At 44.1% G+C, this 21,869-nt stretch overlaps 1 protein-coding gene across 3 annotated transcripts in view; it reads left to right on the top strand.

The window, feature by feature from the left end:
• The first annotated feature begins 10,430 nt into the window (after positions 1 to 10,430).
• The window catches only part of Ppp3ca (protein phosphatase 3 catalytic subunit alpha), a 291,020-nt gene continuing 279,581 nt past the window's right edge, over positions 10,431 to 21,869 (top strand). For 2 of the 3 annotated variants that reach the window (XM_052731090.1, XM_052731091.1), the window contains exon 1: positions 10,431 to 10,611. In XM_052731090.1, the coding sequence (XP_052587050.1) occupies positions 10,554 to 10,611 (58 nt within the window). In that variant the 5' untranslated portion in view covers positions 10,431 to 10,553. Of the gene's footprint in view, positions 10,612 to 11,372; positions 11,487 to 21,869 lie in introns of those variants that run through there. The other variant, XM_052731092.1, reaches the window with a different exon arrangement.

Here is a 21,869-nt window from a genome sequence, read left to right on the forward strand (position 1 = left end):
GTACCTTTAAAGTATACATTTTGGCATAACTCAACAGCTTTTACAATCAAATGTTTTTCTTCAGTTACAAATATCAAAGACAACATAATCCAGATTCTCTGTGTGATAGTCATCTTTACGTGGCTTATTTTTTATATTACCTTGAACCTATTGCTTTAAACTGCTGCATTCTAAGACTGAAAAGGCGCTGTGGCTGCTGGCTCCACCCACTTCAGCTTCCCAACATGACGGTGGTACGTTTTCTGCCAGCTGTGCGAGCCATCCACTCTCAGAAATAGTGGGTCTATGCTTCTATCAAAGCAGCGTGTAGCCCAGAAACCTCTTTTTGGATTTAGCAAAGGCTAAATCCACCACGCAGCTTAATGTGCCACTTGCAGAAGCCTCATTCCCGCCATACTGCAGGTCGAGCGCGCATGCCAGGAACCTGCCATAGTAGATAGTAGCTCAAACACACAGGCTGCAGCTACTTGAAAGAGACAACTAGGAACTGTTTTTAGCTCTGTTTTAGAATCTTTTTGCTCAGGTTTTAGGTGGAAACTCTTGCCAACACGTTGGGCGCCAGATATCTCCATCATGGCATGATGTACTTAACGTGTGTAGTTGTTTTTAATTGTTCTTTTTCTGTGATCGAGCTCTGTGAACTTGAACAGAAGTGTCATGAAAGCAGAGAGGATTTTAGATTTTACATGCTTATTCCAAGGGTCTGATAAATATAGGTAGCCAATAAACTCATACTAAATATGCACTGTCCACTGTCTGTGAATATTAGCAAAATAAAACTTCATTAATGGGACTTTCAGGTAAGACAACAGAAAAGAAACTGACTTCCTGTGAGCCTGTGGAGATGAGTCAGTGTAAGAACACTATACTCATTCCAAAGAAGGGAGGAGGGGGGGGTTATGAATTAACAAAGTGATAGGGGATAGTGTAAGGGAAAAGGAGAAAGCCAAGCTGAACACAGAGCCAGATATGTGGCTACCCAGAGTGGGGATGAGTAGCAGAAGCCTCATCCAAAGGCAGTTTGTTTTCTCCTTTCTAAGTGGTACTAGAGATTGATCCCTCAAGAACAGGCTACTCAATAAAAAGATTCCTAAGTAAAACCAGAAGAGAGATCAAACCAACAAATGCTTACATTGTAATACAGAAACACAGTAACCTGTGGCCCTACTGCAGCCAGGGTCTGGGTTGATATCTGTGGCTTCTGATTACCACTAAAGGCCATGCAAATACCCAGGGTCTAGATTGCACCTGAGGCCAGGTGGTGATGAGGGTCATGCTGCAGCTGGAGCCATACAGATCTGTCTGGCCTGCACTGCCACAAGGTGCCATGGCGACATCTGGGTCCTGAGCTGCTGCCGAGGGCTTGCATGTCTGGGTCCATGTTCCTAGCTGGGGGAGCTGCTGCCAGAGACTATGTCTGAGTCCCTGGTCCTACCCCAGTCAGGGGCTGTGATGTCCAAGGTCTGCCACACAGATGCCTGGGAGCTGGACAGCCACCTGAGACCACGTTGGTGTCCAGGGGGCCTTGCTGCCTCCAGGCTCATACTGATCTGGGTGGCCTGTGCTGCCGCCACAGTCATGGTGACATCTGGGCCATGAGCTGCTGTTCAGGGCATGTCTAGGTCCATGTTCCCAGCTGGGGTATGTGATGATGTCCGTGGTGTGTTACCACAGGGGGTAATAGGAACCATTCCTGTTGAAATCCGAGGTGCTGTATGATATTTAAAAAAGATTACAACTCTTCCACTACTGAATTCGAAGATACTAAATTAGGTAAAATTCCAGATGTACATTTCCAAAGATTACTAGTAAAAATATCAATGACCAGAAAAAGATTTTTAAAAAGTCATTGAAATATCAGCAACCTGGAAGAAAGACATCAGCAGGAAATTGAACTTCTGGGGAAAAAAGTAACTAGATTTTATTTATTTACTTATTTTATTAAAAATTTACAATATATTCTGATCATAGTTTCTCCTGTCCCATCTTCTTCCAGATCTTCCCCACATCCCCACATGTCTAACTCCAGACCTTTTTTCTGTCTCTCTTTAGAAAACAAACAGGCATATATATATATATATATATATATATATATATATATATATAAAAAAACAGACAAAACAATTTAAAAAAATAAACAAGCACAAGAAACACACACATACTCCAAAACAAAACCCATAAAAATACAAAATTGGAAATCATAATATACAAGCAAAAGACCAGTAAGATTTAAAATATACCCAAACAAAGCAATATCAAAAAAAATCTATAAAAACACTATTGAATACATTTCGTGTTGGCCATCTACTGCTGGGCATGGGCTCATCCTTAAGTGTGGCTTATATACCCTGTGAGATGCCATTAGAGAAAACTAATTTTTCCTTTATGAATGGTTGTCAGTGGAAGTTAGCTTCTTAGGTAGGCATGGGAGCTCACGTTCACTTCTCCCTCTCAGACTGGAACCCTAACTGGCTTGAGCCTGTGCAGGGTTGGTGCATGCTGCCACGGTCTCTGTGAGTTCATATCTATGCCAGTCCCATTAAGTCAAGAAGATACTGTTTTCTTGGTGTGTAACTGGATTTTTTTTAATCCAATTACCTGTTGTTTCCAAGAAACATACTTCACTGACAAAGATACCCACTAATGGAATGGAAGTCAATCAGATGAATGAAATAAAAAAAAAAACCTGCACAGATATTTTGATATTTAATGAAGTAAATCTCAAGCCAAAATTAATAAGAAGAGATAAAAAGAACACTGAATATTAATGAAGAGGACAATGTGTCAGATAGTGGTGGCTCACATCTTTACGCCTAGTACTTGGGACACAGAGGCAGGCAGATCTTTGAGTTCAAGTCCTGCCTGGACTGTAAAGCAAATTCCAGGACAGCCAGAGCTAAATAAAGAAAAACTGTCTCAAAAAATGAACAACAAACAAACAAAGAGAACAATGCATCTAAAATTATATTGATTAATATATATATATGTATGTATGTATGTATATGCACCATATATTGGAGCTCCCAATTTCATAGAAAAATACTAATGAACATGAATGGTCAATGTGTCCTGATACCTGATACAATAATAGAATATTAGTGGGTGACTTCATTACTCCACTCTCATCTTTGTAGGTCATCCCTACTAAAAAGTAACAACAACAACAACAAAATCAGAGTTTAATGGACATAAGAGTTAAACACAGAATCTTTCAACCAATAGATGCAGTATACACATTCCTCTCAGCAGTTCAAGGAATATAAATATACAAAATAGACTGCATTCTAGGCCATAAATCAAATCTTAACAAATACAAAAGAGTCAAAAATAATTTATTGATATCCTAATATCACAGAGGAACACAATTGGAAATCAATCTCAAGAGAAACCACAGAAACGACGTAGACACTTGGAGACTGAATAATGCATTCTTGAAGGACAAGTGAATCTTTGAAGAAATTTAAAAGTTTCTAGCATGAAATGAAGATGAGAGCAGAACTTACTAGACCCTTTAGGACATAATTCAGGAAGTTCTAAAAGGCAAGCTTAGAGTTTACATTTAAAATGAGAGCAATTTTAAATAAATAACCTAATGACGCACATTTGGGTCTTAGAAAAACAAAAACAATCCAAGCCCCAATGCAAGAAGGAGCAAGAGATAATAAAGATTAGGGTTGAAATTAATGAAGTGGAAACTAAAACAATAATGTAGAGGCTCACTTAGACAAAGCGTTGATTTTTCTGGAAAAATAAACAATATTGACAATTTCTGACAAAACTAACCAAATGAAAGATAGAAGAACTAAAATTAGTAAGATAAACAAAACCTACAAATACAATCTATGTGTCAATTAACTGGAACGTCCAGAAGAAATAGATATATTCCTAAACATCTATAATCTACTAAAATGAGATCAACATGCCATTAATAGCTTAAACCCATAATGAGCCGTGATATTGAAAATAGGGATGGGGATGACGTTCAGTTGGGAGAATGTTTGCCTAGTATGCAGGAAGTTTTATTCCCAGCATTGCATAAAACTAAGTATGTTGTTGCATGCTTGTAATCTCAGTACTCATAACAGAGACAGGAAGATCAGAAGGTCAAGGTTATCCTCTGCTACATAGTTCCAGGTCAGTCTGGGCTACATGAGACACTGGAAGTTTGTGTTCCTTTCCTCACTTCATGCTATTTCATTTTAGTGTTTCTTTTTTTTTTTTTTTTTTAAGTATCCTAACAAAGAAAGGCTCTGGACCAGATAGATTCAGTGCCAAATTCTATCAACTACTCAAGGAAGAAGAAACACCAATATTGTTCAAACTATTCTATCAAATGGGATAGAAATGAATACTACCAAACTATGAAGCCAGCATTACCCTGATACCCAAACTAGACAATGGCACAACAATGAAGGAAAATCATAATTCAATTTCCCCTTTGAATGAAGAAACAAAAATTCTCAACAAAATGCTGAGTAACTGAATTTAGAAATTAAGGGGATTTAAATTGATTTCATTCCAGTGAACCAAGGAAATGTCCACAATCTGAAAAATAGGTTATTCTCAAAAATAGGATACAGAATACAGTATATTCAATCCGTTTTTTATTTCTCTTTTCTTTTCCCTTTTCCCTCTCTTATTTATTTATCTACTATCTACCTATTTATTTGTTTCCTCTGGAACTAACAAAGCACATGTCTTAGGATTTCTATTTCTGTGATAAGACAACATGACCAAAAGCAACTTTGAGAGGAAAGGATTTATTTCTTCTTATACTTCCTGGTAATAATTTATCACTGAGGGAAGTTAGGGCAGGATTGCAGAGACTGAAGGAAAAGCCATGGAGGATGCTTCTTACTGAGTTGCCCAGTCTGCTTTCTTCATCACCCCAGGACCACCTGCAGTGGTGTCGATACCCACAGTGGACTGGGTCCTCCTACATCAATCACTCGTCAAGAAAATGCCACACAGATATGACTACAGACCAGTCCTATGGAGGCAATTTCTCAATTAAGATTCCTTCTTCCCATATAACTCTAGCTTGTATTAAATTGACAAAACAAAACAAAACAAAACAAAAAATTGGCCAGAACAGCACATAATAAAAACTACAAATTGGCCGGGCGGTGGTGGCGCACGCCTTTAATCCCAGCACTCGGGAGGGAGGCAGAGGCAGGCGGATCTCTGTGAGTTCGAGGCCAGCCTGGTCTACAGCGCTACACAGAGAAACCCTGTCTCGAAAAACCAAAAAAAAAAAAAAAAAAAAACGTGCTTTTTCTTTACCGGGCGGTGGTGGCGCACGCCTTTAATCCCAGCACTCGGGAGGCAGAGGCAGGAGGATCTCTGTGAGTTCGAGGCCAGCCTGGTCTACAAAGTGAGTTCCAGGAAAGGCGCAAAACTACAGAGAAACCCTGTCTCGAAAAACAAAAAAAAAAAAACAAAAAAAAACTACAAATTGTTTTCACTGTCTATGATTTTCACCAGTGAGAAAAAAATTGTGTGGATCATTTCAATGCAGTGGATTCCAAACCCACAAATCCTCCCTCAAGCATGTTATTCAGTATTCATCCATGAAGAGAATAGTAAATTATTCTGTGTGGAAGCAGCACTTTACACATCAATGTCTGCAAAGATAGCATGTATGTAAGACCTATCCATCAAGACCAAAGAGAGCTAAGTGACTGAACCTCTATCCCTCACATTTATTAACCATTGAGCCATGTTGTGGAATATTTGTTTAACTACACAAAGATGTGCTGAATTTGTCTAACTATGTAAAGATGTATTTATGTTGTGGAATATTTGTTTAACTTTGTAACAATATGTTGCATTTGTTTAATTATGTAAAGATGTGTTGCTGTTTTACCTTGCCTGTCTAATAAAAAGCTGAATTGCCAATAGGGAGGGAAGAGGTAGAGTAGGTGGGGCTTCCAGGCAGGGAGAGTAAGTAAGAGGAAGAGGCCAGGAGCCAGTCAGCCAGGCACAGAGGAAGCAGGAAAGTAGGACTGTGGTGATATTTTATTTGTGCTGAAATGTGGTGATATTTTATTTGTATGTTAATAAATAAAGTTTGCCTGGAGATCAAAGGACATAGGCAGCAATAAACAAAAGTCAGGCAGTGGTAGCACACCTCCTTAATCCAATCACATGGCGGAGTCTCTGTGTGTTCAAGGACACACTAGGGAACAACCAAGCATGGTGACACATGCCTTTAATCCCAGTACCAACCACAGAGACCTGGAGGCCTGTACAGACAGGCAGTGACAAGGAAGTGAGGTAGCTGGGCTAAGAGCCAATGAGAGGGCAGAACAACAAGGCAATAAAAGCCTGGGTAGACAGGAAGTAACTTGCTTGCTTGGGAAGCTACGACCGATGGTGTGGTGAGCTCAGGCTAGCTGGTGACTCTCACTATTTCCTTAATCTCTATGGCTTTCACCCCTATATTTGGCTCTGTGTTTCTTATTTAATAAGACTGTTTAGAAATGCATCTACATAGGACATACAGAATGAAAAGTAAGTAAAAAGCCCCAAGGCAAAACATAGATGAATAGAAACAGGTTAAATTAAGTTAAAAGAGCTAGTGGGACAAACCTAAGCTAAGGCTGAGCATTCATAATTAATAATAAGTCTCTGTGTCTTTATTTGGGAGCTGGTTGGTGGCCCAAAGAAAATTCCAACTACAGAGCCAGTACCTTGCACAGTTGTTCAAGACATAACTGGCAAATGAATTGTTCATTTACAGAAATGAAGATTGGATGCTCATGTATTAAAACAGAGGGGAATGTTTTTAGTCTTATGGTTGCTCTCTTATGTAACAATGATGTAATACTTCTGTATTTTAGTAGAAATTTTACTTTGGAATAAAATAAGTAACTATTGTATATTAATTTCCTAATGAATAAGTCCTAGCAGACTAACACAAAAATGACTACTGCTTTTTCAGTTAAAGCCTCGTACAGTCTTTCTTAGGAGATGAGCAGCATTTCTTGACGTGGTAATTACAAGACTTGGCTCTGTTCATCTGATCCTCCATCCAAACCAGGGTCTTAGAAGGCTCTTGTATTCAGCTAAAGAGTCTTACAGATGGAAGGACGTGGATCAGCTGCCCCATCACTCTGGCCAGCAAGTCACAGACCGCTTTAGCTTATATTATCAATACCAAAAATCTAATCACATAGATTAGATGGTCAGGCTGGGAAATGGAATTCCCAGTGGGAACGCTGCTTCCTAGAGAGAATTAAACTAAGGAAGAAAAAGCATATATTTTTTTCTTAGTGGATGAAATGTTTTTGTTTTTATTTTTTTGAGTCAGGGTTTCTGTGTGTAACCCTGGCTAGCCTGGAACTCACTCTGCTCACTGAGATCCACCTACCTCCTCTGCCTCCAGAGTGCTGGGATTAAAGGCATATGCCACCACCACCAGGTTGAAATGTTGTTTTATCAATGTTTTAAATCTTACTTTTTCTTCATGAGCAAAGGACATTTCCAAAGTCAGTTTCTGGAAACTGAAGTTACCGCCTTGAACATGTGAATTCCAAATGTAAGTTAATCTTTGTCAGTGGGGATATAGTCACGAACTGTTTGGGGAGTCTAACAGGATTTAAGAAGACAGAGAAAAGGATGGTGATAGCAGAGCGCTGGCTGTCTGAAGGGACATCTGACTAACAGATGCTTTGGCTGTCTGGTTGAGTAGCCAGGTGTTTGGACCTGGCTAGTTCCTGGTCGATGTGCTCCTGTACAGTGCTTGAGTCCTACTTTACCTAAGATGTGTCTGCATTACAATGCTTATGGACCCATACACAGGCGTTAAAAGTATCTGATAATAGGAAGATGTGCTACAATGTGATCCTGATTCATTTTTCCCCCACACATACCTTAGCTAGGTGCTGTTCTAGATTTGTGGTGGACTGAAGGGTGTGTCTGAAAGCTGTTCCTTCAGTTCCTATCTCTATCATAAAACTTTTCAATGTGGCTGACACTTTCAGCCTCTGATCCCGGTTCAAGGGTGCTTTTCTGGTACCCAGGGGAAGTTTTACCCTAAATAACAGTTGCACAGCATCTGTGTGCAGCATGTGGGTGAGCGAGTTTTGGCCCTAAACGTTAGGTATCCCCAGATAAGGTTTCCTAGTCTTTCCTGAAGTAGGCCCTCTTCACCCACAGGTCTTGGCATCCCTCCCTCTCTGCCAGCCACCTGGCCAGGGACCAGCTTCCCAAATCTGCCTTGGCAACTAGCTCTGCTCTTGCCAAGGAGGCTGTTTGCAACAACCCCTAACTGGGGAGATTAGACAGACCTCTTGGAGGTAATTTTATGTTCCCTGAAAATTCCACTGGACTACACAGACTTACTGAAGGCAAGGGCCATAGAGGTTCCCAAGCTGGCAGCAGAATCTGGCCACCAGGGGCAGCCTCCCTTTGCTGGTGAGATGCTCCCACCCACTCCATCTCTTCTTTTGACTAGCAGGCCTCTACAGGGCTGTTCCTTCTAAGTGTCTGCTCCAATTCCTTGAAGCCACACACTCGACATGCTCCAGCGCCACCAGTCTGCTATTAAAACTTATTTTTTTTTTCGGATTTGAGTTTAATCTAATCCCTGTCGCCAAAACAGTTCTCCTGGCTCCATCTCCTAGCTTCCCAAAACGTTGATTAGGCATTTTATTGGGCCCACAGTTCAATTCAGGAAACAGGAAAACACTGATATTGAAGGAAAACGAGGGTTAGAAATGTATTCAGTCTTCCGCATAATTTCCTTGCTGGTCGCTGGGGTTGAGGTAGGCCAGGGAGAAGGCTGTGCACAGAGAACCTTCTGCAGAGAGACCCTTCCTTAAGCCAGAGCTGTTTGAAAGGAGCTAACTGGGCCACCAGAATCTCATTCTCTGTTCCTTACTTCCTTCTTATGAGGGACTGACTGGTGAGAATCCTCAGCAAGGCTCCAAGGCCCTGCACGTGCACCTTGGGCACCAAGTGACTAACTGGAAAGAGCAAGACTTTTAGTGTCACTTATGGCCCCCAGTGACTGCTTGCACGTGTGAACAAGGACAAAGCTAACTCTCTTGAGTTTTTCCGACTCCTTTTAATTCCTAGGAGACCCGAGGGCGTCCTGGGTCACTGATCATAGCCTGGGTCGCACGGACTCCAGTCCATCCCCATCCTCCTTGGATAACCAGCCACGGCGTCCCCCAGCGCCGAAACACACTTTCTCCCTCTTCCCGTGAAGTTGTGCACGCGTACTAACCACTCCACCAGCAGTAACCCGCGTCCACCTAGCCCAGGCAGAGCTGCCTCCCCAAGGTAAGCTGTTTACGCGTCGCCGTCCTGGCGATCCTCCCTGGACAGCTGCGGCAGCGACAGCAGCTGCGCCGCGGCCCGGAGCTCCGGGCGCTCCTCCTTCCTCCCTCCCGGGTCTCCGATCTCACTCCTGCGAGCCACTCACACACTCGCAGCCGCCGTCACACACCCGGGAGTGTGTGCGGGACCCAGGGGGCGGGCAGGCGCGGTGGCACTCCGCAGCCCAGCTCCTCCCGGACTGTGCTCCCGGCCCAGCCTCCCTCCTCTCTGCCCACCTCAGTGACACCTGAGCAGCCACTGGGCGGTGGAGGTTGCAAGGCCCGCGGGACTGTGTGGCACCCCAGAGAAAACAGAGCCGGGGGCGGGGCGGCAGCGCAGACCACCGCCTTAGCGGTGAGGGACGCACGCCGCGGCCTATGAGCTTGTGAAAGTACGGCGTGGGGGCGGGCCGGAGGGCGGGCCCCGAGGAGGAGGTGGCCCGGGCGCTGGAGGCGGGGGCGGTGAGGAGGAAGGGGAGGAGGCGGAGGCGGGCGCGGTGGTGGCGGCGGCCGGCACGGCGGCGGAGGCGAGGTTGTGCCCCGGACTGTGTCCACCAAGCTCAGCGGCTGTTGCCTGTGCGTGGAGAAGCAGCGGCGCCGCGAGGCAGAGGAGGATCGCGGGCGAGCGCGGCGGCGGGACGTCCACGGCGGCCGCGGCCCCGGCGGCGGCCGGCGACAATCGGCGTGGGGAAGCAGCGGCGGCCGCAGCGGCAGCCGCCTCTCCGCCACCGGGACGCCGAGGCGCGGCTGGCGGCGCTGACATCCACGGCCCTGCCTCTCCTCCCTCGCCCCCGGCCCTCCCCATGTGATCGGTCTTAATCCCGACCGTGTGCGCGCGTGGGGGCTCCATTGCGCGGCGCCCGGTGTCGGTGCCGGGGTGGGTGCTCGCGTGCGCTTCTCCTCCCCATCCCCCGCCCCGTCCCCAAGAATAAAAGAAGAACCGGGAGGCGTGCTCAGAAAATAAATAAATAACCAGCACACACGCGCAGCCCGGAGCGAGGCGGCGGGGCTGGCGGCGGCGGAGGAGGAGTGAAGGCGGCGGCGGCGGAGGAGGGACGCGCGGAGCCGGCAGTAACTTTCGAGCCAGCCCAGAGCCCGGAGCTCCAGCCGAGCGGTTTGCAGCGCGGCGGCGGCGGCGCTGAGTGTCTGGCCCGCCGGTGCGGTCGGTCGGGGTGTGCAGTCGGACGGGACGAGCAGCGCGTCGCTGTCCCCCCCTCCCGGCGGCTGGAGATGTCCGAGCCCAAGGCGATTGATCCCAAGTTGTCGACAACCGACAGGGTGGTGAAAGGTAAGCGCAGCGCCGCGGCGGCCCGGGGTGCCCCGAGTGCCGCAGGCGCCCGGCCGCCCCTCCCCCGCCCCGGTTGTCCCTCTCCAGCTCGCGCCGGGGACCTTCTAGGATCTCCTGCAAGCGGCGATCCCCCTCCTCCGCCGCGCCCTGCCCCCACACCGCCCACCCGACCTCAATAGGGGCTTTTTTTTTTTCTTTTTTTTTTTTTTTGGTGGTGGACGGGGGGCAGCAGTTGGCAAATGGCTGAGCGCCTGGGAGGCGGTGGCGGGGGTGGCGGTGGCGGGAGGGGGCGCCCGGGGAGGGGGGTGACTGCTGGCAGGGTGTAGCTGCTGTGACAGAAATAGGAAGTGGGTGGCTGCTCGCGGGCTTGCATGGGATCGGGTTTATGGTTTGCTCTTTGTAGAGGGAGGGGAGGTGATTTATGGCTTTTAAAAAATTAATAGGGCATTTTTTATGTGGCCGTGGCTTGCCGCGGACTGGCTCGCCCGGGCACGGTGCTCCAGGCGCTCCATTGCAGCAGTTCCCCGGGCGCCCCCTCCCCCTCCGCGGGAAGGGCCTGCACAGGACTCGCGAGAGAGCGGGAGAGCGTGGGGGGAGCCCAGCTCCGGCTGCCGCGCGCCGCGGGGGCGGGGGGCCGCGGGGCGGCGTGGGGGCAGCGCCAGGCGGCGGACGACCCGAGCCACCCCCACCGCCCCGGGATTTCCCTGCAGGCCCGGAGCGACGCGAGCGGTGGCGGTCCTCTGTCGACCTCCCTTGTCACCCATGGCTGGCTGCCGCCGACCTGTCATTGCTCTTAAAGGGTTCCCTGCTGGTGCACGCCTCTAGGGTGGGAAGCTCACCCTGCTCCCTTCCCCCAGGCTCCTGACACCCCCTTGGTAACGGGCTATTTGATTCTCTTATTGCCAAGGATGGCATGTATTGTGTACAACTGGCAGAGATGGCTCTGGGTTGCTGGCTAGGAGAAGCCTTGGGGATGCTTGGGGTGAGGAAGGGGACAATGTGGTTGCCCTTTCTATACTCCTGCGGAGGAGGGATCCCACCATCCTCACTGTATTACAATGTGGAATAGGGGGAGGAACCGAAGATCCGCAAGGATTAAATAGTGTCACTTATTCTTGGGGTCAGGGTACTGAGCAAAGCCAAGATGGGCACCAGCCTGTGCAGAGTATGCCTCTGAAACTGGAAGCAATGATGGTGTTTGTGTGTGTGTGTGTGTGTGTGTGTGTGTGTGTGTGTGTGTGTGTTATATGAACAGAAATGGTGTCTTATGCAGCCAGAGCATTCAGCTAGAGTGCAAAGCAATCAAGTCATTTGCTCCAGGAACACTTAGGTGAAAGTAACCCGGCACCCAAAGACCACGACACATAGTCGATATATAGTCTCTGGATTCTTAGGAAAGGATCCCTGCTATCTTTCTCATTTGCTCGGTTTTTAGGTTCTTAAAGTTGTGTGTGTGTTTTATGTTCTCTTTTATGAGAGAATATAAGATCTTCTCTCCTTTTGGTTATATTGGTATAATTCCTACTTCAAAGCAGGGTTCATAGTCAAAATAAAGAAGGGATAGATCTGCAAAAAAAATAGAGCTACAGAGGCAGAACTATCTTTTCTGCAGGCATGGATCCTTATGTAAACACTCGATGCAAATCCATTCCAAAGAACTGTGTTGTATTAAAGGCTTCTGTTGGCTTAAAAATTAAGACCTTTTGAGTAAAATACCAGAGGACGACCGACATCTGTGTACTGTGTGAAATTTAGGTGTAACTCCAATTAAAAGATAACTTGTTTTCTAAACAATTAAGGTAATAGTTTACAATTCACATGATACTTTGTGTTGCTAGTGGGAAAAAAAGTACTGTGTACATGTAATGTCACATTCCGTGTCTTAAATCTCAAAATGTGGATTTTTAAAATGTGAATTTAGATTGACATTGTCATAAACTTAAACTAATTGCTCATCCATTCTTGACGTGCTCATTAGTTAATATGGCGGAGCCAGTGCTCAGCCTGTCCATAGCTCTTTTGCCTCATGTTTCAGTGTTGTGTTATTATACATGACTTCTCCCATTAGTACGTAGGCACACCCATAACTCCAAAATTTTGATTTATGTATTTTTGCAGAAGTGAATTATAAATGTGGGCTGTAGATCCAAAATAGGAAACGTTAATTTCCTACGTGTTTTGATGGGGATCCTACTGGAAGATTTTGTTTATAGAAAAAAATTATTGATGACTCCTGAGTTTAAGGTGGGCACACTGCCATGGCTTTGGTTCTCTTATGCTTTCTTGCACATTTTATGTCATTGGCTTCAAAGTCCTGACATAAGGTTCTGGTGAACATTTTGTCATTCATAAGATTTTTCAGGATTAGTATTTTGAGATGATAATCCATTTTGATCCTCCTTGAATATTATATACATGTTTAACAAGCAGAAAGCAACACGTATGCTGACTGGGAAAAATAATAGAATTATTTTTTTATATTAAAAATATACATAATACGTATTAGGCAAAAACATGATTTACTCCAGATTTTCTGAGAACCTCCTGTCATATGTCATTCTTGAAATCATTCCTTAACACAGGAAATGGTTTATCTCTGAGGAGCTGTCTTTGCTCTTGAGGCCTTGTTTCCTTTTATAACGTGCATCTGTAGCTCTGTTTGATACAATCAGATCAATCCTTTGGCATGCCACGGCTTTTTTACAGTTTTCTTTATTGCTATGATATGGCTTTTGCTGGATGACAAATTGCTGTTTACAATGACAATGTGCTTGTGGTTTTGTTTATAGTGTATGATGACAGCTTTCTACAGCTGTCTTGATTTGTGCTTCTAGAATGCAACTTTAGAAAGGGAGGTTGAGTTTTGAGTCTTAGTGTCAACTGTGGTAGTGGTGAGGCTTGTTGAATCTGCTGCAGCATGTGCAGAACCTTTAGACTTCAAGAATGAAAGAGGGATGGTGGCTGGAGAGATGAACAGCATTCACTTAGATTACTTCCAGAAAAAAATTACCTCAACTAGCAAATCTGCTGGTTTATTTGACTGTCCTTAAATTTAAGAAGAGATATAAAGTTGTTAGGTTTCAGAGAAAACATTTTGGCATGCTGTTTGTTAGGAACCAGTGTAATTTGATCCATTTACTTATTTATATTTTTGGAGCATACCCACTGTTCATTTTGAGAAAGACTGTATATAGGTTGAAGGCTCACTCGAAACTCAAGAAACCCTTGCGCAGTCTTCAGAGTGGGATTCCAGAAGTGTTTCACCATGCCTGGCTCACGTTATGTCTTAAAGACACTGAATGCTGTAATCAGTAGAAGACTGCAGTCAATATCATAACTAGCTCTCTTCCCCACCCCCAGCGTACCCTGTGTTCTGGGTCCTCTGCAGTCTACTCAAAAAGTTACTGCAGCTTTGCTTTCTGGTCCCTTTCCTCTGTCCTCTCTGTAACGTTCCTGCGTGGCTGTAGTTTTGCTCTGTGACAGGTAAAAGTATGTGGAGCAGAGCACACTGTGATGTCGAGTTTGTGGCAGTATTCTGGCTCTGGACAATTCATTTCTCATCTTCCCATATTTTATAATGGGCCTCTTACCTTATCCCAAACTGATTATAATAATAGACATTTCAGAGTCTGGCAGGCTGTCAAAGGGTAGATTCCTGGGAAGAGTCCTGTAGGTTGTGCTCTGTTCTCCTCTGCAGATGTTTGCTTTTGCTTTTGGGGAGATAGCTGTTCTGCCTTCTGTCACCTTTGAACTCTTCATCAGGTGCAAGTACAGAAATTCTGGGAAGACGTCTAAGATCATACAAGCAAGAGTGTGCAGGAGTCAAGTAATTACTGTTACTCAGTAATGGCCGATGCTTGCCATCAGTATTTGTAGCTGAGAAATAATGGTGTGACTATTTAAAAAAGAAAACAAGAATATGATACTTTACTCAGGACTGTATTTGCATATGGAAACAAAGTAGCAAATAACACTGTTGGGGGCTATCAAGAAGAACTCTTTTCAAATTTATTTTACTTACATTGTAACTAATTAACTAATAAATTAATTTGCCATCAGTTGATTTGTTTCATTTGTCTGGCCTTCCTTTGGAGTATAGTATAATTAATTGAAATTTATTATCATTAAGCCTCAGCATTTGGTGGGTAAAGTTTACATCAGCGCTGGCTCTTAAGAAAGGCATTTGCTGGTATAGCTAATACCACAAATGACATAGTTCTGACACGCATGATGTACTGGAGTGAACACAGATTAATGCTGCTAATTGTAAATTAGGTTGATGTATTCAGTAGTATTTACTTTCAGGATTTTTTTAAAATAAATGTAACACAAATTCAATGTGCTCAAAACAGTTTGTAGGAGACTGAGATTTTGGGAAATTCCAGTGGTTTTAAATGTTATCACCTTTTAGAACTAAGGGCAATGTTGTTTGTTGTTATTATTGTTTAGAAGTGCAGAAACGAACTCTTGCTTAATAGACACTATAATTTAAAGATAGCCAGGAAAAGGTAACAACCTAGCTGCCTGAGAATCTAGTTAATGAGATTTATTCTGACATTGATGTTCAGTAAAAATACGCCATTTTGAATCAGTTTCTTCTTCATGATCTGTTTAAAATGGTAATTATAGAGAATCAAAAGTATGACTTGGATGCCCTGCAGTCAACTTTGACAATTGTCATCATATGGTTTCCCTTATCTTTTTGTGCCACCGTGTAAAGTTGAAACTAATTATAAAGCCAAATACTGAGTCCATTTGGAGTGTTGTTGTCAGGGAATAGCACTGTTCCCATCCCAGCCTTTAGCGAGTCTAGTTCACCATTGTGAAGGCTTTGTGAGAATGTGCTGGAACTTTAGGAATTGTGATGGTAGGCAAAGAATGACTCAGCGGTACATTTTATGGTGGTGGCGCACGCCTTTAATCCCAGCACTCGGGAGGCAGAGGCCGGCGGATCTCTGTGAGTTCGAGGCCAGCCTGGGCTACCAAGTGAGTTCCAGGAAAGGCGCAAAGCTACACAGAGAAACCCTGTCTCGAAAAACCAAAAAAAAAAAAAAAAAAAAAAAAAAAAAAAAAAAATAATTGTGTCCGAGTTTCAGCAATTTGCTGGTACAGAAATCACTTGTTATGTCAGAGGGATATGATGAGATCTTGAATTCTTCTCTAATTGTAGGTTCTGTCTTCTAACTTAACAGACCACTTCCATCATGTGGGATAAAGAAGGCGGGTGTTTCCTTGGCAGAAGTAATTTACTCACTGTTGGTACCTAAGTACAAATGACAACATGTTATGTGTTTTCAGGTCCCTCTAGAATGGTCACAGTTGGTAATATTCAAAGCCACGATGATGCTGGCCTACAGCAGTAGCTTGTAATGGCATTTCTAGATAACCAAAGAAATGAAAACAGAATGGTTGAAATGGTATAGGTGAGGCTAGAATGCAGGTAAGCGAATGGTTTCTGTGGGGAAAAAAAAAAGGCTCTTTTTGCTTGAGAGTAGACACTTTTTTGTTTGATCTAGGATCTTGTTACATTTTCTTTCCCATTTGCTTTACTAAATCACGAGCTGTGTAGAAACATATTTGCTATATTTCTGTATTAGCGGAAATAAATCATTCTGCTGCTGTGTTTGGGAAACTGTTATAGTCTTGTTTGATCTTGGCATAAGGTTTACTGAGGAAATACTGATGAACATGGCTTTCTTTTAAAGTGTGTAACCAGAGATAGAAATAGTATACTATGCTGAAAAGTACTGTATCTTGAAGTTGCTGCTGTAAGCCTCTGTCTGAATTCGTGGTGATGGCATTGGCCAACACTGCTGTTCTTGATGAGTATGTTAATTTCCGGAGGAATTTCAGGTGAAAGTATCACCAGTGCTATCACTGGATGTAGTCATCCAGTGAGAGGGACATGGGCTCTGAAATGGGATTTTGGCCTTGCAAGCTAAGTCCTTAGTACGTCTGTTTTCAGTGCTTCAGCATTTTGCTTTGTCTTATTTTGTGGTACTTCTGCCTCATGTATGAAATTACCAGGCTCACTTTGTGTCTGTGGGAAAGCACATATTCCTTCCTGATTAGGGATTCAGAAGAGTGCTGAAGTCTGATGTGCCGTCAACTTGGGGGACCCCTTCATACTGCTAGGGTCTCAAATCCATTTTCAGCCTGTACTAGGGTAGCAGAAATTAGAGTCCCGCTTAAGCAAGTAGCAATAGTATTATGAAAATACTCCATTTTTGAAATTAAAGTAGATATTTTTGAAACCATCATAGGAAGGAATGGGGTGCTCAATTGCATCATCCCCCTCCGTTGTGCTGGGTCATGCTCGCTGATAGCTACCCTGGGATGCAAGGGCCTATGGGCTGCAGGTTGAACACAACAGGAACGGGACTTTGTGTTTTCCCTTACACTCCCTAATCTGTGCTTTGGCCTCATAGCAAAATACACAGCAGCTGGATTTTTAGACTTTGGGAATGATTTTCTGTGAAGTTCGGTGTCTTGCAACTAGAAATGTTGAATGTGCCCGCAGAAGATGAAGGCAAGCGAGGTGGGATCAGAAATTTCTAGATGCTGCTTCTGATTGGTGGCATGTCGCCTTCTGCGAGTGTGTGTGTGTGTGTGTGTGTGTGTGTGTGTGTGTGTGTGTGTGTGTGTGTGTAAATTAAGAAAATAGTTGCTGGGAGCTGTGAAGTCTTCGCCTTCCACAACAACTGTGCTTCCTCCACGTTCTTTGGAAAGAATTGCTAGTTCTAATTCCAAGTGTGCATTTATTTCTAAGGAATACCAGAATGCTTTGGAAGTTGCAGCACATGGGATCCTAACCCGTTTCTTAAGGTTGCTGCATCTATTTGAAAGTGCATAAAGGTTGTTTGTATTCAGAGTTCTGTTTTGAAAGTTTGGTCCGTCAGACCTGTGGCGTTTACTACAATGCTTTCTTTGCCTGTTATATTCTCAGTAAATACTTGTTTAATGATTGAGCGCTGTGGAGTTTTCACGTGTGATCTTAAGCTATAAACAGAGACAAATTCTGTGTGTTTGCAGTGTTTTTTTTTTTTTTTTTTAAGTTCTGACTCCCTGTAAATGGTTATGCACGGTGACAGGACTCAGCCCACTCAGGACTGGAGGATGAGAAGGCGGCGGCACAGCTGTGCTGAGGGTGCTTTTCTTCTTTGGACATTTGAATTGGCCTTGTCTGATGAATTTCAAAGCTAATTTTTTTTATCTGATCTTGAACTTTCGCTTGAACTCGAAGATTTTATTTTGTAATATTTGTTCTTAAAACAATCATTTCTGATGTTTGAGAAGATGCGTTATTCAACCTATACTGGATTTATTGGGTGATTAAATGTGCCAGTCATTGTCCAGACTTTGATTTCAAGAGAAAATGACCTGATAAATTTTGAAAGAAAAAAAAAAAAAGCCCTTCTCTGTGTACATCTCAAACTGCTATTTTCTGTAGTTTTTTGTAACTCACAAGTGCCATTGTTGCCCTCGTAGCCTCCTGTCACCCTCTGGCCTTGAAGCGCCACTGGACACCATCCAGCTGGAAGATGTATGGGCCATGAGAAGTTCAAAAACCATGGCACCAGCTCTGCTGAGTCCTTATTTGTGCTGAGTGGGCTTTGAGCCATCTGTTGACATTTGTTTTTAAGTATCGTGTAAGCAATGCCATTTTATCAGATTAAATTAAAAGTGTAATACACATTCTCTTAAAATGACAGGACCTGAGTCAGCGTTTGTGCTGCTTTTTACAAAGAAATGTAAACTTTTTTTTTTTTTCACGATGAAGTCTAGCCTTGGTGGTTTGTACCATATATTTAGTGTTAGCTTTCCCGGGGTGGGCCTCGTTCTTGGGATCACGACAGTACTTGTTGTTACTTAGTTCCAGACAGTCATTCTTCCGTTCGGACTCCTCTCCTGCACCTCTCCTGACACCGTCAGCTGAAGTCGAGGGACTCACCCCAGCTCCTGCACTGACCCCCTTGCTAGAAACAGGTTGCTGCCATGGTTTGTTGAGTTGTCTGTCTCCCCTCCGCAGGAGCGGAAAGCCCTAGAGCCGTGGTTCTCAAGCTGCGGGTCACGACCTCTTTGAGGGTGAACTGTCCTTTCACAGAGGTCACCTAAGACCGTCAGAAAACACAGGTATTTACACTGCAATTCATAATAGTAGCAAATTAACAATTATGAAGTAGCAACGGAAATAATTTTATGTTGGGGGGGGTCACCACAACGTGCGGAACTGTATTAAAGGGTCACAGTAGTAGGAAAGTGAAGAACTGATCTAGAGAGAGGGTCTTGCTTTGTCTTTGTATCTTCAGTTCTAGCAGAGAGTCTGTTACACTATAGGAAGGTGATCCATAATTGTTACATGTACAGATTAATAGGCAAACTATGAGATGAATTTCAGTTTTTAAGTTGTGGAGTTCTGTTTTGAAGTTTTCTTCAAATGAAGTCCAGATTGGCTTATAGACATCTGATAATTTCTTGATTTGTGAGCCTCAGTTCCATGGCTCCCTGTTAGTTAAAAGGTCCGCAGAAGGCTGTGCACGCTGTTCAGTGATGGAGCACTAGCCTAGCATGGGCAAGGCACTGGGCTGTGTCCCTGGAACTGGGGGAGGGGAAAGGGTATACATTAATTCTCCTCAGTGGTTGATGGCTGGTGGCGATTTCTTTTCAGGTTAATGATGAAAGTAAGTTTCAGGAAGGCCAAGTGGCAAGCACTTGTGAAGCCTTGATCATACCTCCATCGCTGTACAAATGCAAGTTTGTAGCCGTGACTTTACAAATTAAAACAGATGTAAGAAAGACATCACACATTTGGATAGGAAGTGGATGAGTACAAAAATACCAATAACAAACTTTTGGGACTAGTATATGAATAATAGAGGCTGCACCCAATTCTCCCGTACCTAAACAGTGTTAGAAGCACTCAGGTGTTGAATTCACACCACTCAGGAGACCTAGTAAGTGAGGTGTCTGCCCTAAGCCCTTTTCACAGATGAGCTTGGAACCTGAGCCAGCTCACTCTGGGTTGTGTACCTTCTTCAAGCAGGTCGGCTTGAGCTCTCCATGCTCCACTTTCTGTTTGTGCTAGCACATGGGCTCAAATAGCCCAGGGTCTGCTGTCTTCCCCACATAGAAATAGTTTCGTTTCAAGGCATTTAAGATGTTGGGGAACTCCAGTGGCCTGTGTAAAATATTATTATTAACTTACGGTTTTCTGTATTCACCATCAGGAAAGGAATCTTGTTGCTCTTACTCTGGTCAGAATCCTTTTTGTTTGGCCCTGTGTAAAACTTAGGAGTGTATTGAAAAGGTGAGTCCCATGATGGCGAAAGGCTTTGCAGTTGTGCTGGGATCTCGGAGATTTCAAATTCTGATTGAGTAAAAGCTGGGTTGTGCTTTAACCAAGGGCTCGAGTCTTAGGTTACTTCTTTGAGTATGAGATCACACATACTCAGATGAGCCAGTGTTTGGCAGCATCATGAATTTAGGTCACAAATTGAAAAAAAAAAATTTAACCAGGTTAGGGACATTTAACACCAGAATAGATTATTTTGGTGTTTTAGAACAAATAGTTATGACCTGTTTTGAGTGTAAAATGTGAACACGTAGTATACTAAAGAGTTGTTTGAATTTTGAGATTTTTAATAATAGGGGTAACCTTGGGAATCCAGCTCACCATCTGTCACAGAGCCCTACCCTTCTTTATTTTTTTTAATCTCTTGGTCTAATTCAGGTCTGGGTCTGGGTCTGACAAATTAGAGTCTTGTGGTTAGAATATGCAGCTGAATTTTAGCTAAAGCCACTGCTAATGTGGAACCCCTGTCCAGCCTTCCTGATGGATGGGAACATTGCCATCTCAGGCACGGATCGAGTGAGAGGGCTCTCCGGCTTCGTCAGGCCTCTTACTCACTCATCCTGCTTTCCCAGACATCTCTGCCTGCAAGAAATGCTTTCTCCTGTCTGCTGTCTCATTTCTCTAAAACTGAGTCTGTTGTGTTCCAAAGAATGTGCTTTATCTGTTTTCCCTGAGAGAGTTCATTCCCTAGTAAATCAGCACCCTTGTTCCTAAGGTCTCTAGCTGGGTAGTTTCTAGGTCATTCTGTATATTATCGGTTGTCCTTTAAATCCAAGTCAGGTGATTGGAATCCTTGAAAGTGGAGGCGTTAACAAAGGTTGATCATGGCTGACCTGCTGTCATGGTACAGCAGCACTTTGAACTGGGTTCTCTCAGTGTGGTTTGTGGTTCTCCTGTGCCTCTCTGCTGACCTGTAAGCTGCCTGAGGCTCAGGAACTTCTCACAGATAGGCTCTGTCCACCATGCCGTGTCCTTTGACGGAATAAGGATTGCCACTGTCATGATACTCTAAGCTTTGAAATTCCTTTTATCTTCTCCCAGTCCCTTGCAGCTTTAGGATGTCTGATACTTAATCCCTATAAGTAGGAACATCCCTGAACCTAGAAAGTATTTGTGCCTCACCAGTGACTTTCTATAGCCTTCCATTCATAATGCAGGACAGCGACAAAGATGGTTTCGATAGCGTGGCAGCTTGGTGTATGAGTAGGCACATCCCTTGATTAATTTCACAGCATTCCACAGTGGCAGAGTAGCATCCCACTTGATCAGAGCCACTGTGCCCAACTGAAGGGCTGTGGATAAACAGCTTCGAAGACCATTCAATTTCATTACCCCGATGGATTAAATGTGATTTGATAATACGTTTCACTGAGATCTGAAGCCAGCCATGGGCCTGCGGCTGTGGTATCAGAGAATGTTGCTGTGTTAACTGTGCTCCGAAGTATTAATTACTGATAACAATGTACAAACATTTGTAAGTGTTTCACAAGTGGATTCAAGTTTCCCCATGAGAGGGTGCTCTTTCCTGTGTCCTGTCCGGAAGTGATGGAGCCACAGCTGTACACTGTGAGTGGTGGTGGGCAAGGGACCTAGCCTGCAGCCTGCTTGATCTTGCTTCACATTGTGATGTATTCTAGTAGTGTTCCTGGAAGCTATGCTTGTATTTCTCTGAACATGTTGGATGACCACTCATTAGCCTCTGCATGCCATCATGCTAGTACTCTGGGCAAGTGACGGTCAAGTCTGGTCATCAGAAAAAAAGGTACGTCTTGGACCTGCAATGGGAAGATACTCCTTTGAGAGCAAGGCCTATATACAGAGTAGAGCTTGAGGCATGAGGTGGGGGCTCCTGGTGACATTTCAAAGATCCTTACAAAGTTATGTCTTCACTACATGTCTCAGCAGC

The sequence above is a fragment of the Peromyscus californicus genome, unplaced genomic scaffold (genome assembly GCF_007827085.1).
Source record: "Peromyscus californicus insignis strain IS unplaced genomic scaffold, ASM782708v3 Scaffold_9__1_contigs__length_137607984, whole genome shotgun sequence".
NCBI classification, from domain to species: Eukaryota; Metazoa; Chordata; class Mammalia; order Rodentia; family Cricetidae; genus Peromyscus; species Peromyscus californicus.